This window comes from Saccostrea cucullata, unplaced genomic scaffold, assembly GCF_032062105.1.
Source record: "Saccostrea cucullata isolate Sc308-1 unplaced genomic scaffold, CSIRO_AGI_Scuc_v1 ctg4612, whole genome shotgun sequence".
NCBI lineage: Eukaryota > Metazoa > Mollusca > Bivalvia > Ostreida > Ostreidae > Saccostrea > Saccostrea cuccullata.
In genome coordinates, this window is record NW_026931116.1 from 1 (window position 1) to 16675 (window position 16675).

The 16675-nt window shown below is 33.2% G+C and overlaps 1 protein-coding gene across 1 annotated transcript; it reads left to right on the forward strand.

The window, feature by feature from the left end:
* The first annotated feature begins 13841 nt into the window (after positions 1 to 13841).
* Positions 13842 to 15918, forward strand: LOC134231457 (C1q-related factor-like). Its single transcript, XM_062713419.1, has 2 exons — positions 13842 to 14243; positions 15184 to 15918. The coding sequence occupies exons 1-2, from the start codon at positions 13958 to 13960 to the stop codon at positions 15639 to 15641; spliced, it is 744 nt and encodes a 247-aa protein (XP_062569403.1). The 5' UTR covers positions 13842 to 13957; the 3' UTR covers positions 15642 to 15918.
* The last annotated feature ends 757 nt before the right edge of the window (positions 15919 to 16675 follow it).

The window sequence follows — 16675 nt, forward strand, 5'->3', positions numbered from 1 at the left end:
AACATCTTGTCTAATCTTACCCCTTGTGATAAAACCATTTTCTGCATAAAGTGACACTTCTACAAACAAAGAAGTGTTCAAACTTCCGAATAAAATAACACCACGCAAATCTATGTCTACATTGACAGAAAATGAAATGCGATCACCATTTAAGGAATCACAGGTCCAGGTACTTTCTGGGCTTTGCAGAAAAAACCTGTCCACTTCTACATCGTTTAAAGAAATGCACTTTCGAGATGAACAAGCTACATCACTAACATCAGATAGTGTATTTCTTTGAACCTGTAAAGAAGTCAGATATGACATTATTGTTAAAGCACGATTGTTATCAATGACATCTTTGTACACAACCTTTTCAATCAAAAATTCTGCAGACATCCTGCCAAATCTAACATAAGGTACTAAAATGTGCCAAGTGGCTTGAACATCCCTATTCTCAGAAGAAACCCAATTACATAGAATATCAAAAAGCTTCTCTTCATGAATGCATAAGGTATTTCTTCTAATTATCATTGCAATAACATTCACATCCAATGAGCTAAATGCTTCAACATCAGACATATAAACCTCTTCAAAAAAGTTGTCTATGTATCTTAAGGCCTTTTCCAGGACGTTTTGTAAGTTAAAGGCATGTGCAGTATTGATAACGTGCAAAACTTTATCAACTGAAATACAACTACAAAGAAAATTTGCACATTTATCAATCAAATCTGGAATAATATAAAAATCAGATGCTTGCAAAACTTCATGAACATTTTCTATAGACAAATCAATTTCATTTCTGTATAAAAAATCAATTATTGCTCTTGTTTGTAATGGTGCAAAATCTGTACACTTGATTGGGTTCAACTGGTCCCAATTCTGACTCAGGCGGGTCTTGAACCAGGTACTTCCCAGCACTAAAACAGTGCGGTGTGCTCCAATGGTGGTGCCATCTGCCAATTCTATTTGTACATCACACAAATCTTGCTTTTCAAAAGCATCTATTATTTTTAATCCTAGATTAGCCATTCTGTGATGAAATTATAAAAACATGTTGAATTAAGTCAGAAATTATATATATATATATATTAAATTAATTTAAAATATCTTGTCTTGGTCATAACTTTTTTATCATATAGCCCTAAGATCATGAAATATTTCATCACAGACTTTTGAAAAGTACTTCACATTTACTTTCCTACTGTTTCAGATTTGAGAATTTTAAATTTGGAATAGTATAATTAAAACAAAACATATAAATTAAAAATCATAAACAGTCATTCAATAATGAACATGATGAAGTTTTAAATGAATCAACAAAAGGCACCACCTACAAAGTACAATTCTAATACAAGAAAATCTCCACATAAGCTCAGAACCTTTCAATTAAGCTACTTAATAATGGCATAACAAATGAAATATGTCAATATATAGTGAGCGCAGCGAGCTCAATAGGCTAACGCATAAGAACAGAGGAAATTCGGAATTGTACATACATCAAGAAAATTTTGTTGTGAAACATTCCCAAAATTCCTTTATTGCCCTATGTCCTTATATATAAATATATATATAAATAAATAATAACATAAGGCATACAGGTCCGGCACAATCTCTTGATTAAGCTATATAGCTTGATTTAGCTATATAGCTTAATTAATTTAAGCTATTCAGACTAGCTTGATTAAGCTATTTTCTCAGACTGTTTTCTCAAATGTGTTATTTTTTCAACATGTACAAAAAGTCGCACCTTGGTGCAGTGGAAATATTAAACTTTGTACTCTTCTGAATACAATGCATATAAAAATTACTCACCAAATTGCGTCTCCTTGAGAGACTTTGTACTCTAATTAAGTTTTAAAAGTTTTGGGGCAATTGATGAGTGACCACACAGTTATTTCTTGAATGAAATTATAAAAGAGACCAGTTATGGCCAACAGGATAATTGATTAGTAACAGCACAATGAGAAGCAATCATACTTACCCACGCCTCACCGCATACACAGTTACTCAAAAAATGGGAATTCATATTTTGCTCAAAAGTATTCAACAGCAACAATGTTAGAACTTTTTATGAATTAGGTTGTATTTTTGATAGGCCATAGTACATATATATAAATATTTGCAACTTTTTGTTTAATTCTTTCAAAAAACTTTTTTGTGAAAAATAGCATATAAATAGCTTTATCAAGCTATTTTGAATAGCTTAATTATAAAGCTATATCGCTTCTCAAAGCTATATAGCTTAATCAAGATATTGTCCTGGACCTGGCATAAAAGGCTTGCAGTTTGTAGAAATATTTCAAAGAAACAATAAATAACTCTTTCATATGTTTTTCTACCAAAAGTGCACTAGATCTATAATTTCAACCAGATGCTCGACTGTCTCTGAAAGCTCCGTGACATAGTATGAAGTCACAGCTTATTGAGATGTCTCGTGCGGCTTGATGTTTAAAGTAACTTTTCAAGTTTTCAAGTGTTTTTGATGGTCACAACTGCGCTTGCCCCAACGGTCAAACCGTAAAACATATTAATCAATATTTTAAAAAATAAATGAATATTTTTTTTAAAGAAATGGTTATACTATACAGATAATAATAAATTACAGAATATTGTCATATGAAGGCCATCTTAAAAACAATCTTTGCTTGTCCTTTCCCTAGGCCCTACTTAGTATTAAAAAAATTGAGTCTATAGGCAGGGGAATATATTTTTAATTTTAAAAAATACATTGAATAGGAGGATAAAATATTTTTAATGTGATAAGAAAACTTCTGAAATAAAAAATTAATAAAAAAAAAAAATAAAAGTGCAGCATAACAAAAATTCGAATTTCCTCGATGAAAGCTACCTAGTATGCTTTTCATAGTTGAGAATACCGTTCATACCACTTAATCAAACGAAATATTACGTAAAATACATAAATAGAACAGCAAACTGAGATATTCAAAAAGATTTTCGTGATAAAATTACCTGTACTTACATTTATTTGTCAGCTGATGCAGCATGCAGCGATATATCTAGTCCGATAAAATTTGGCGGATTTTCGTTGTTAGGGAAGCGCTTGCATATTGTCATATAAAGCAATCTTGACAGCGCTTGGAAGTCATACATCCTGGCGCAATGCAATCATGACCATAAATCTTGCCTGCGTTTGAAAAACACATCATGACTAAGCCAAGATTGACGCTTGACATTGCATCCTGACTTGGCCAGGATTGACGCTTGAAGAAATCTTGACTGCGTTTGGAAGTAATATATCCTGGCGCAATGCAATCATGACCAAGATAGATGGTCATGTTGCCAATCCTGACTCGGTCAACATTGAATCATGACCCGGCCAAGATTGGATGGTCATGTTATCAATCTTGACTTGGCCATGTTCAATCTTGACTGAGCCATGTTATCAATCTTGACTTGGCCAAGATAGGATGGCCATGTTGTCAATCTTGACTTGGTCATGTTTTCAATCTTGACTGCGCCATGTTATCAATCCTGACCTGGCCAAGATAGGATGGCCATGTTGTCAATCTTGACTTGGTCATGTTATCAATCCTGACTTGGTCAAGATTGAATCATGACCTGGCCAAGATAGGATGGCAATGTTGTCAATCTTGACTTGGTCATGTTTTCAATCCTGACTAAGCCATGTAATCAATCTTGACTCGGGCAAGATTGAATCATGACCTGGCCAAGATAGGATGGCCATGTTGTCAATCCTGACTTGGTCAGGATATGATGGTCATGTTATTAATCTTGACGGGGTCAAGATTGAATCATGACTTGGTCAGGATAAGATGGTCATGTTATCAATGTTGACTTGGTCATGTTATCAATCCTGACCTGGTCAAGATGGTAAAAATCCTGACCTGGTCATGTTTAAATCTTGACATGGTCAGGATTGATAACATGACCAGGTCAAGATCGTTTTTCAATGAAATATATAGAACATGACATGGGGGTCCCCTATGGCTTTCCATAAATATTTAATGTATTTCTTTACAGGAAAATTCATATACATATCTAAGTGTATAATAAATATCAATAATCATTCACGGTGGCTCAGTCGGTAGAGCGCTCGCTCCGTGATCGGGAGGTCGTGAGTTCGAATCTCGGCCGCGACTGACCCAAGTCGATAAAAAAACAACTGTTCCTTCGCAATGCGCTTGGCAATTTGAAGTGAATGTTGCGGGTCCTTCGGATGAGACCTTAAAAACCGAGGCCCCGTGTCAACGGCAGGCGTTGTCACGATAAAGATCCCTCACTGATCAATGGCTTTTAGTGCCGAGGAAAGGTCAAGATTTGAAGCCCTTCACCGGCATACGGTGACGTCTCCATGTGAGTGAAAAATTCTCCTCGAGAGGGACATTAAACAATATACAATCAACCAATCAATCAATAATCATTCAAACATGTCAACTTTTAAAATTTACTTGGCAGTACATTAAGGTTCCAGAACAATACTATCGTTTGCAGTTCTTATTTTTAGAACAAATAAATAATTCGGACGAATTACATACATGTATATCTTGTACAAATTAGAAATGTAACCTTAGTTGCTACACACTTTTTGATCGATAAAGATTAATATTGCTTGCTTGAATATCGTTCACTATATTCACATTCTGAAGACGGATAAGGGTTAGCCATTTACCAATGCAAAGAATTAGGCTAGTAAATTCTAATCATATTTTTGTGTATTTGCATGAATCATATCAACCATAAACTGGAATCAATCCAAATGTTACATTGCGTACTACATGAAGCCATTCAGATATAACACCACAATATTGTTACAATATCTTTATATTAATTTTTATATTTTTTCAGTTTGCTATGTTAGTTCAGGTGCTGGACCAGGTAGGAAATTATTTGTATTTATCTAGCACATTGGTGAATCCCGAGGAGGGTTCCGAGGGGTTAGACCCCCTTTGATTTTTTTTTGTTTTTGTTTTTTTCTTTGCAAAGAGAGATGTTTTAAGAAATAATTAAAGTCTTCATATAGCACGATTAATCTGCATGTCAATCATTTCAAAAAAATGCAAATTTATGCATTACCTTTCCTTTGTTTTTGTTTGAAATATTCCTGTTTTTTATGTATCAATTAAATGATGCCAATGACAGGTTTTATGCCAACGATGAAAATATAAATACCTTTAAGGTCCAAGCTTTTATTAGGGTTGCATTTGTATGTCTCGGCATTATCTTCTACACAATACTACATTTTAAATCATCAATAAAGGCGTACATACTGAAGGTCTATAACACCCTCGAGGAATAGATACCCCCCTTGGTATGACTTTGTAATCATGGTTACATTATTTCAATAATTGGGTAAAGGGCACATATATGTTGGTAAATTGCTATGAGAGGGTCACTTCAGAATTACATCAAAACATTTTCCAACTTGTTTTCATACAGAAATTTAAGCTATTTTGACCTTGTATGAAAAGGAATGGAAATTTTATTGAAGAAGAAGAATGTTCTTAACTACAGAATTTAAAAATTTGACAACAACTAGAGATCACATGAAAAATAAACGGATCTTTATTTTTAAAAATACTTACAAATGGTATTTTGATAACACGAAAATCTATAATTACATCTAAAATTGAAGGCGGGAATAAAGCCATCTGTTAAATCAGATACATTTATTAACTTTTTTATATTAAAAATATGTATAAAAATTGACTAAATGAAATAAAAATATAAAAAAAAAATAATGGCATAAAAAACATACAAAATTAAACTGTAACGAAAATATGTATTTTGTTGTCAGAATATGTAGGATGCTTCCAAGACCAATTGAAGCGAGTACTGGCCGGAAAGATGACAAGGGCTACTGATATGACTGTGGAAAAGTGCAACAGTTTATGCATGAAGCATAGCTACAAATTCTTTGGTCTCGAGGTTCGTCCATTAATTAGAGAAAATAATCATTAAAATATGCTTCAGTGTACCAGAAATCATGGAATAAGCCATAAATATTTCTCTCCTTTCTTTGTAGGCTGCACAGTTTTGTTTCTGTGGAGACAGCCTTAAAAAACCTGTACAAAAATCAAATAGCGAATGCAATGCGAAATGCGCCGGGAATATCAAGCAAACTTGTGGTGGAAATTGGAAAATGACAATCTATTCGATTTCAGGTGTGGTTTTCCTTAACGTTTCAGTAGACGTCCACTTGGTATATTTTAACAAGAAATTTGTTTGAATTACCCGAAGGCTAAATTACAACGAGAAAAGTACCTTTTTTCATTCCTTTTGTATGCTAATTGCAAAGATTATGGGTTTCTTGATATAAAATACATTTACTAGACTACATTGTGGTAACTCATTATCTTCTTTTATTCTTGAAATTGAAAAAAACAACACCTTTTTACTTACTATTTATCAAGTTTTCGTTCCCAAGCAGTGTACATGAATAGAAATTAGGTGCAAAAGAAAACACATAATTCATACCAAAACAGATTACATCAGATTACATTAGCTCAGATCAGTATAAAAATGTTTATTAGTATGGAGAAAAATAACATTTTTAATGTCAAGGTCAGTAATAATTATTCTAGTGGGCTTCCTATTGCTACTTCTCTTTTTTTTAAACAGAAGTCAATGTGTATTTCAAAGATTCCATTGCATGTTTTCAAAGATCTAAATGACTTCGAAATGTATTTGTACATACCGTATATGTTTTCTTCAATTTTAATCTAAAATGAAGTTAAGTGTAAATCAGATACATTTGTTACAAAAATTATGTCTTTTGTTGGCAGGATATTTAGGATGCTATCAAGACCAAGCGAACCGAATATTGAAGGGAAGGCATGGGTGGCACCATTTGATGACTGTTGACAACTGCAAGTATCTGTGTTGGCTGGAAAAAACGCAGTTCTACGGTGTCCAGGTTAGTCCATTTATTATAGAAAATAATCATTACTATGCTGAACTGTACTGAAAATCATTGAATAAACCAAAATTATTTCCGTAATATTTTTGTAGGCTGGAAAATGGTGTTTCTGTGGAAACGCTCTTACAACATCTGTTAAAAAACCAGAGGGAGAATGTAACATGAGTTGCTCTGGGAACTGGAGGCAACATTGTGGCGGGCATTTGAGAATGAACATCTATAAAAACTTAAACATAGACAACAGCGAATGAAGGCGATTCAGGTGTGTTATGTTATTTACGTTTCTTTTCACAAATACAAAGTGACATCAGTGAAAAATAGTTCGACATTCGACATTTTGTTCATGATATTGTTTACAGTGAAACTGGTAATCCCCCCCCCCCCCCCCCCCCCCCCCCCAAAAAAAAAATTGAATATCTTTTTTTTTTTTTTTTTTACTAAAATGTTACTTTGCATTTAATTTGCTCTCTACTTGAAGGTTGCGATTCGAGATGTGAAGCCGGTGAACCCAAGAAAATGAAAATTTTCCCTTGATGCTTTTTTCTGTCAATTTATTTGATCATTAAATAAATGCAACGATAATGTTTTTTTCTGTTGAAAATTTGAGCATTTAAGGGACTCTAATCCTCAGCCAGGAAGGACAACACTTTAATTATGATTTAATTCAAAGAGTCTCAAAATAAAGCTTGAAAATTATTTTTTTTAATGCAATTTTTATTATATACCTCTCAATGTGCTTCAAGGTTCTTAGAAGTTCTGAGAAAGGTCTAATTTAAAGACGAATTTTTTTCCCTGTTAAAGCATTTTGAAATTACATATATCAAGAAATTGATGTTCATTTTAATCTAACCATAGATACCAATGTATATTAACATGATATTAAATAAGAAGTGATTTATGGAGCTTTGCAATGACAGAAGAATCTTTATACACTTTGCATTACAAAATGATCGAAGTGAATAAAAGAAATTACAGTACTTATATAAATATTGCTGAATTTTTCAAAAGCCTTGATACCTATATTTCTTTATTTTTAAGATGTGTTAATTGATCAAATTTGAATTGGAAAATGCATAGCAGGTATTTTTAATTCCAAATCCTGAAAATATATTGAAGATTTACTAATTTTCTCTATATACTGTAAACCAACTTTTATTCGCAACGACTTTATTTCGCGATTTACTGGGGATAAACTAGTTCGCGACGATTAATTTTCGCGATCAAGCGTATTTTGGATCTGCTGTTAATAGACATATAGACCTTAAGGACCAGTTCGCGGCGAGAAATATTCGCGATGACGGACCTCTCGCGAACATCGCGAAAATTTCTCGCACGCGAATAAAAGTTGGTTTACAGTAATATGATTAACCTGAAAGATGAAGTTTGAAGAATTATTATGGGTAAAAACACGTAACTCTGAAAATTCAGAGACATTTTTGTGAGCATTTTCAACTGGTCAATTCTTGATTTTCAGATCCTTGGGATCGGAGTACCTTGAGCGATTTAGTTGTTGGTTTATTTTTCCAATAAAGCAATAAAAATTATATCTTCATCGGGTACATCTCGTGAACTGCTGAACAAAGTTCTATCAATATGAGTACAAAGCATGAATGGATTAAGGGGAAAAATGTGTCTCCGTTTGACATGAGAGGTTGGGTTTCATGGTTTCATCATTATTCATTGAACGCCAATTTCGTTGCTGAGTCGATCCACAAAATCAAATGTTCATCGAAGTTTGGTAAAACAATGCATGATTGTGTATTTAAGAGAATAAATCATCGGCATAACCTTTATATGAGTTTTGATAAACCTTTATGGCCGGTTGCGTATCTATGGCTCAGATAAGTACAGCTCAGTGGTTGATCCGTGGATCAAGCAAGCTGGGTTTAAACCCTAGTTGAGTCGGGTTTACCTGAGTCGCATTTCTGTTGCAGGCTACAAAACTGAGTAAGGTTTACCTAATCTTGACTTACTTATATAAAATGTTGAAGGATAATAGGTTTCTTAATATTAGCACTTCAAAAACAAGTTTTAATATATACTCTTCAAAAAAAAAAGAAACGCATAGTAGGAACAATTCCCTGAAAATTTTTGATAGTTTTGTCATACCTTTTATTTTTGTATGAATACGATGCATTCGAGTGAAATGAATGATGTTTTAATGCAATTGTTAACTTTACAGCTATTCTACAAGTCTCACAGACAAAAAGACCTGATTTTGCAAAATTTTCCCTAAAATTTTGATCTCAATTTTCATTTGTTGAATTACGATGCAATTCCTTCAGGTACAAAGGGGCTATCAAAAGCCGGGGTGCCCGATATTTTGAATCTGGTTTTATCTGAAAAAATGACGCTTCCTTAAATTCGCTGCATCTGAATGTTGCGTGGCACAAAAAGGAAAATGGGCGACTGGAAGCAGGCGTACCACAATCTACAGTTGCAAGAGGTTTTAATGTTACACATAGACCATATCTAACCTATAAAACATAAACCATTAACATCGAACACCCAATGATCGCAAAAAATATGGTAGACTACGTGTGACATCAGCAGCACAGCATCACTTCCGAGGATTATGCAAATTGCATGAATGTAATGCAAGGACGTCATCATTAGCTATCCCTGAACTGCACAGATCATCTAACAAGACCGTTTTCAGTTGACTACGAATTATTGCAAAAGGATTATTCATGCCGTTGTTCCGACCCCACAACACCCCAAATATAGACTTCAAAGATCTCAGATGAATAGAGTATGACCACAGCATCACTGCTAAACATTTTGTTTAACCTACTAGTCCATAATGTTTATCTGAAAGCCTCTTATAAGTTTAAGAATGGTAATGCTTTTTAATGAAGGTTAGATAGATTACTGCCTGCAGGACGTTAAAAAAGTTGGTGGTGGTAGTGTAATGATATGGAAAATGGTATTATAAGAAAGTAAGATTGACTTGGTTCGAATTCTATGGACTTTGATAGAAAAAGGTACTCAAACCATATTCTGCCTCCACACACGCATTCAATTTTGCAGCATCCTAGAGCCGTATTGCAATCTCACAATACACAGCCACATATGGCTCGTTTGACACACCTATTCTTGCAAAAAAAAAACAAAAAAACAAAACAACAACCTGTTTCAGTCACAGTCATCTAAATCGATAGATTTAATCCAAATTAAGCAGCATTGGACAAAATGGATTTACATGATTTGCAAAAGACAATCGCATCCCAAGACTCTGCAACAGCTGACTTAAGTTCTACATTTGGAGTGGGAGAGTATTCCTTTGCAGTTTTTATTACACACATTTGCTTCCATTAGATGCCGTTTGTGGCTATCATTTGTGTCTGCGGGGGGCATACCAGATATTGATCTTTAATTGTCTTAAACTGACTATAATTTTAAAATTGTTGATTAATTATGTCATTTAGATAGTATTCCTGTTGCTTGCCACATTTCTGTTTTATCAATGCATCATTTTACTAAATAATCTTTATGTTCAATGTGTCACTCAAATTCCACGATGCGTTTCTTTTTTTGAAGAGTATACTAGTCTAGTAACTTGTTGAAAATTAAAGGATATATTTAAAAACAAAGGTATATATTGGTGTTAAATTGTAAATTAAAACTGTCGAAAAAATGCAATACAATTTAATTCAAATCACTGCATCTTTCATTGAAACTCAATCCATAAGAAAATATAAAATCGCAAACAGAATAAAGCTTTTGCAAAAGAGTGAAGAGAAGAAAACAGGGATGGGTGTCTTTGGCATAAGTAATTTAGAAACAATACCGAAACACAAGATACATGTATAGGTAAATAATAAAGGAACAATGTATAAATTTAGAGTTTAAAAGGAAACAATAAAAAGAAATATAATGTCATCAATATTTCTTAAGTCAGTATAATAATTTTCCATTGGGGTTCCTATTACTATTTTTCTTTTTTTTTCGAAATCAGAAGTCAATGTCTGTTCAAAAATTTTATTATACGTATAAAATTGGCATGACTGTGATCACAAAAGGCCCTTAACCAAAACTGTGAAAGTCAGAGCACTGAAGTCAAGGTTTCTGGTGCCAGAGCAGTGCTATGTAGATCATATGATGATATTGCATGATTTCTTCATTAATAGTACAATTCTTAGTTAACCTTGGACTTTCTGTTAGAAATGGCATTCTCGACATTACACAATTGGCATCTGAAATTTACACAGCTTTATACACTGTTGAAATATACATGGGGTAGCTCATAGAATTCGGCGAATGTCAACAAGTGAAGCAATTATCTGATACATCGTCTCGTACAGCAGAAGGAGTTGGATTTAAGACATCATTGACAACAGCAATTTAAAGTTCCTGATATTATAGATTTCTAAAACAGTGAGAATCTATGCCATCTTACAGCCGCTTATTACATAGAGCCGAGAATGCCACGCCTTACTGAAAGTTCAAGGTTTACTTATAATTGTATTATTTTCTGTTCCTGGATATTATGCATACAAATTAAACAATCTGATTTAAATCAGCTGTTCTGATACGCTACCGCTTACGAACGTAAGCGATAGCGTATCAGAACAGCTGATTTTAATCAGATTGACAAATTAAATTAAAAGGGCAGGGGTGCTTCTTCTACAATTGTAGATTTCATGGCAACTGTATCAGAAATTTTGATTTATTAACTAAAGGATCTCTATTGTTTATATAATGAAAACGATTAATCCGTTAAAGATAAACTTATCTGTGATAGACAAACGTGTTTTTTCTAAAATTGTGAATGATGTGTATGACTCCTGGGTCAGAAGCTTTGGTTTTATGTGAAAGTAAAAGTGAAAGTATTTTATTTTTCAAAATTCTTACCTCTGCGTCTGAAAGAAGAAGGTATGGTTTCCATACAAATTTTGCCCTGTGATTTTCTAAAAAATGAAACTGGTTTAAAGTTTAAAAACTCATGCTTTTTAAATAATTGAAATTCAATGCAGAAAAATCATACAAGTCATTTTTCCCATATGTGTTTTTCAGTGCTAATTATGACGTCATAAACATGTGCATTTTCCCGTATTTTCTTAAAAAGTTGCAGAAGACACCAATTTTCAATGGAATTTTCTTTCAGATAACATTGTCCACAGGCATCGCCCACAAAGATCTTGAGATATGTGATTTGTTACTGAATTTTACACAAAATATCAAAAAATTAACGTGGGCGATGGCTGTGGACACTGTTTTCTAAAGGAAAATCACCCTTGAAATGTACCATTTTGAGGCTTTTCTGTTAAAAATTGAGAAATGCTTCAAGTTAATGACGTCATATTTGCAGAATGGTAAACTCATGCCATATTCTTTCCTGGTTTATCAGAGTCATTTATTTAACTAATATTTAAGCCAGTTTCAAAACTCTTTGATGTCATTACATTTTTAGGGCGCAATAAAGCTGAAACCATACCTTCTTCTTTAGCAAAGTCCATATAAAGTTATAAGCAAAATTAGGAGTTTCATTGAAAGTGGCCGAGGGTCTCTTGATAGTTCTTGGGTTCTACTTATCATAAAGTGAAAGTGATTAATTCTGGGTATTTAGCAGACACACTAAATGCATAGTTAGGATATATTATGGTGTCATCATTATTCATGAAAACCAATTTCGTTTCGGTCCAAAAAATCAAATTAATTCTTATCGAAGGTTTGTGCAACAATTTTTGATTGTACATATAAGAGAATAAATCATTGTGATTGCCCCTTAAGAGTTATGTTGAACCTTTAAAAGGGTATCATGACTGTTCGGAGATCTACAAACAAGGGAGTATGGATGCCACTGTCAAATCAGAAACAATATGTGTATGTGAAACTTTTGTCCGTATACGCTCCCTCAAAGATAAAATTAAAATTGAATTATTTTAAAATAATTGCACATCGTTTATCCCGAAACATTGATTAAAAAAAACTTGATTTACTTCACGAAATTATTTTTGAATATACCAAATTAAATTTGCCAATCAAGACCATAGTCCAATTGACATTCTTGGCCTTCCAAATTACTGTAGTCGTAGAATGGAGACGGTATTTCAATTTCCCCATTCTTTATTTTTATTTCACGAATACTTCGTTCAAAATACTTGATGACTCCGACTGCACATAACACATTACTACGAATTGGTCACACTTTAGTAAACATTGTAGTTACATGTATTCATAAGGTTTGACATAAATATGCCTTATTTTTATTAACTAACATATTCATATTTTAAATCAAGGAACAAATCTTTTCAACTTCTCCTTAAATCATCAAAACCCTGTTAATTCATATTGAGAGGCGTCCTCAGGTAGTGAGGATTCAAGTTTTTTTTATAAGTCACATCCCCCCACGATAGGTTGGCACAATAATGACAACAAAAGTTTAAAATAGGAATGTATTTATGGGGAAAAAAATTAAAATCTTTCTCGAGAACAGCAAAACTCTAACAACAACAAAACAGCATACCAATGTGTAGAAAGATGCTACAATGGGGGATCAAGTTTAGTACGGAATACACTGCATCTTTATTGTTAACAAACTGATACATCTACGGTTTTTCCATTAGCCCAATCATGACACGGAGAACTTTGGTTGTGAGAACGATTGCAGAATATGCTCTTCTCCATGTTGCTTTCCGATGTCCCTGTTTGCTTGTTTCCCGCTTCATATTGTTTCTATGGACTAAGCTAGATAACAATTCGTTATTTTCATATCATAGCCGTAATTCTCTACTCCTTTATCAATATAGTTGTGGTTACTTTATTAAATGTTCCTTTTAACCCACCGTTGCAAATACATATAGTTTCCTATAGAATAACAGTACATATTGATTTTAGGTATTATTTCATCTGGAAGTATAACTATGTAATCTTTATGCAAACAATGCCTGTAGATAAAATATCTTATCAACCGTCCAACTTCTGATTGCCTTCATTAGGGGCATTTCTTACTACAAGTACACGTAATATTATAGAAACACAATAATCTGAACAATAAGATAAACGATTTTGCAGTTGAAATATTAAAAATAAATATTTGGATAACACTTTACACTGGTAGACTCTAAATTCTATATGATGGATACTCTGGTTGTTGTATCCGTGGCTCTTGCTGCGGGCTTCTTCTATTTGCAGTTGGAGAGACGGATGCATGAGATTCAACTGGAGTACAGACAAGAGGTGAACACTATGAAACTTAAGCACGGCAGTGAAATCCACGACATGCAGTTGAAGTTGCTTGATTTCTACAAAATAGAAGCAAATCGAAAACTGTCGGATCTTCAAAGGACTCTTGAAGGAAAGATAAAATTGTTGGATGAAACTTTGTCAAATTGTAGTAAGGATATTTTGACCCGCTTAGGTACGTTCATATTTGAATTGTTTCCCGTCTTATGAGAAACCTTCGTAAGAAAATCAATCAAAAAATGGTGAAATATAAAATTGTTTTGGTGACGTTAACATCGACAAATATAGATAACGAACGGTATTCAAACTTGGAAGTCCATTCAAGCAATCCCAATCAAAAGCAGATCAAACTCTGACCTCTAAAACATCACACGATAATCTAATTTTAGTAGTAACACGTCATTTGAGAGGACTAAAGATTTACTTTATATCTTATAACATAAGTTGCCTACGTTGCAATGAGTTATGCCAAAAAAAAACGTATTAGTCCGCTTGATATATCTTTAAAAATATGCTCAATTTGAAGCTAGTTTTGCAGAAATATTGCCTTAATTGTACACTGAAATTAAATTATATGGAAAGATCATTTTATCTAATTTATAGCATAACTTTAATAAAGCATTTTTAAAGAGTAAACTGTCCCTAGTAATGTTATATCGTAAAACAGAGGTTAAATAAGCTTCATTTTAAAAAGGGACCAGGTGCCACGGAGAAGTGCGCATCCCATTCCGACCAGTCACACCCTACATGTGCTGCTTGTCATGATCTGGAAGAAGAGAAGAAAAATAAAAGACGGATTAGTGTGTTGATAATGATCTAACGATTAAAATTTAAAAAAACGTAATTAAGGTTCATCGATACTCTGCTAAGAGAGATAACTCTTAATGACATAAATGTTTATTATTTCTTTATAGGTTTTACCAGTTGAAGTCCTTTTTTGTCCAATTTTGCCTCTAAGCTATACTATAGTTGTTTGTATTTTACTCATAAAATATATTCCTTTTGGAAAATCATCATGGTTCAAGCAACATTTTATATGAGTGAGCAGAGGGTTTATGAACCTTAAGCATCATTTGAGGCGATGAATGAATAATTTAGCGCATTTACTTTTACAGAGATTGTAGAGAGAAATATAGGAACACCAACTGCATTCTACTCCAGATTGAGTCAAGATTATCAGAATTCACAACCAGGAACAATTTTGAAATTTGATGACGCCATATTAAACATAGGAAATAGATACAACTCTCTCAATGGCAAATTTCTTGCAGCAGAACACGGAATGTATTTTTTCACATGGAGTTGTCTTACAAAAACTGGAGGTAATATTTATATTGGGGCATATGTAAATGGCCAACAGGTCGTGGATACATGCACATATTCCGATGGAAACCGTGTGTCGGAGTATAACATACAATACTCTAACAACAACGCTATTTCGAGTTCAGGTACATTTGTGATGGAATTGAAGAAAAATGATGAAGTGTGGTTACAAGTGTATCATCGGGAAGCGGAGTTCTTGCATTCCAAATATACTTACTTCACGGGACACAAAGTTTTATCACTGCCTTGAATATACCTGTATGGATGTGATATCGGCTGACCCATATCTTACACACACTAACATACCATCGGTTATCTAGAAAATTATGTCGTATGAGAACTTATCAGTGAATATTAAAAAGATTGGAGTCGCTCAAAACATCATTTGAATGTCTATACGATAAAGTATATTTTTTGGGAAAAATCTCTTCCTTACTTGTCCAGTTTTATTTGATTTATTCATTTGTTTGCTATTTATGTAAAACTCAAACAAAAAATTCGATTCATGGATAAATTGATACATAATTATTCTTTAAAGAAATTTAAATGGAAATGACATGAATAATAAATTTCAAAAAAGTTTTAATATATATACCTGTGTGTCGTTTTCTATGGAATATAACATTTTCCACGTATATTTGATATTATGACAAAATCCTACAAAATTCTTCCACTTACCCTGGAAAATATTATTCTGGGTATATTTTTTTTTTTTATAATTCTGTAGAAAGTTTGTGTTATTTTTAAGAAATATTTTTGAAATAAACAACAATATTAAAAAGGTCTCTGGGAAATGAACTTTAAGTTGGTCACGTAATCAAATCCTGTGAAGCCCAAAGGGCTTCTCAGTAGATTTTATCACGTACCAACTAAAAGTTCATTTCCCAGTGAACTTTTTATAATTGTTGTTTATTACTTATATTCACATTTGAGACGAACAAATTTTTAGGTGAAATTGTATTTATTACACGAACGGGCCGCCGTATTGCAATGTTAATGTTGTGACGCGCAATGACCTAAAGTCGTTTGGTCAAAGTAAGTTGACCTCGCTCCAACATTTGAATGTTTACATTCATGTTTAGCAGTCCAGTTCAGGAAATATCTGTATATAGTGCACTATATACAGATATTTCCTGCACTTGACTGCTAAACATGAATGTATACATTCAAATGTTGGAGCGAGGTCAACTAACTTAGACCAAACGATTTCAAGGTCATTGCGCGCGAAAGAACAATGATCGGCTAAGAGTAATCTAACTCTTTCATAAGTTCTTACAATATCTG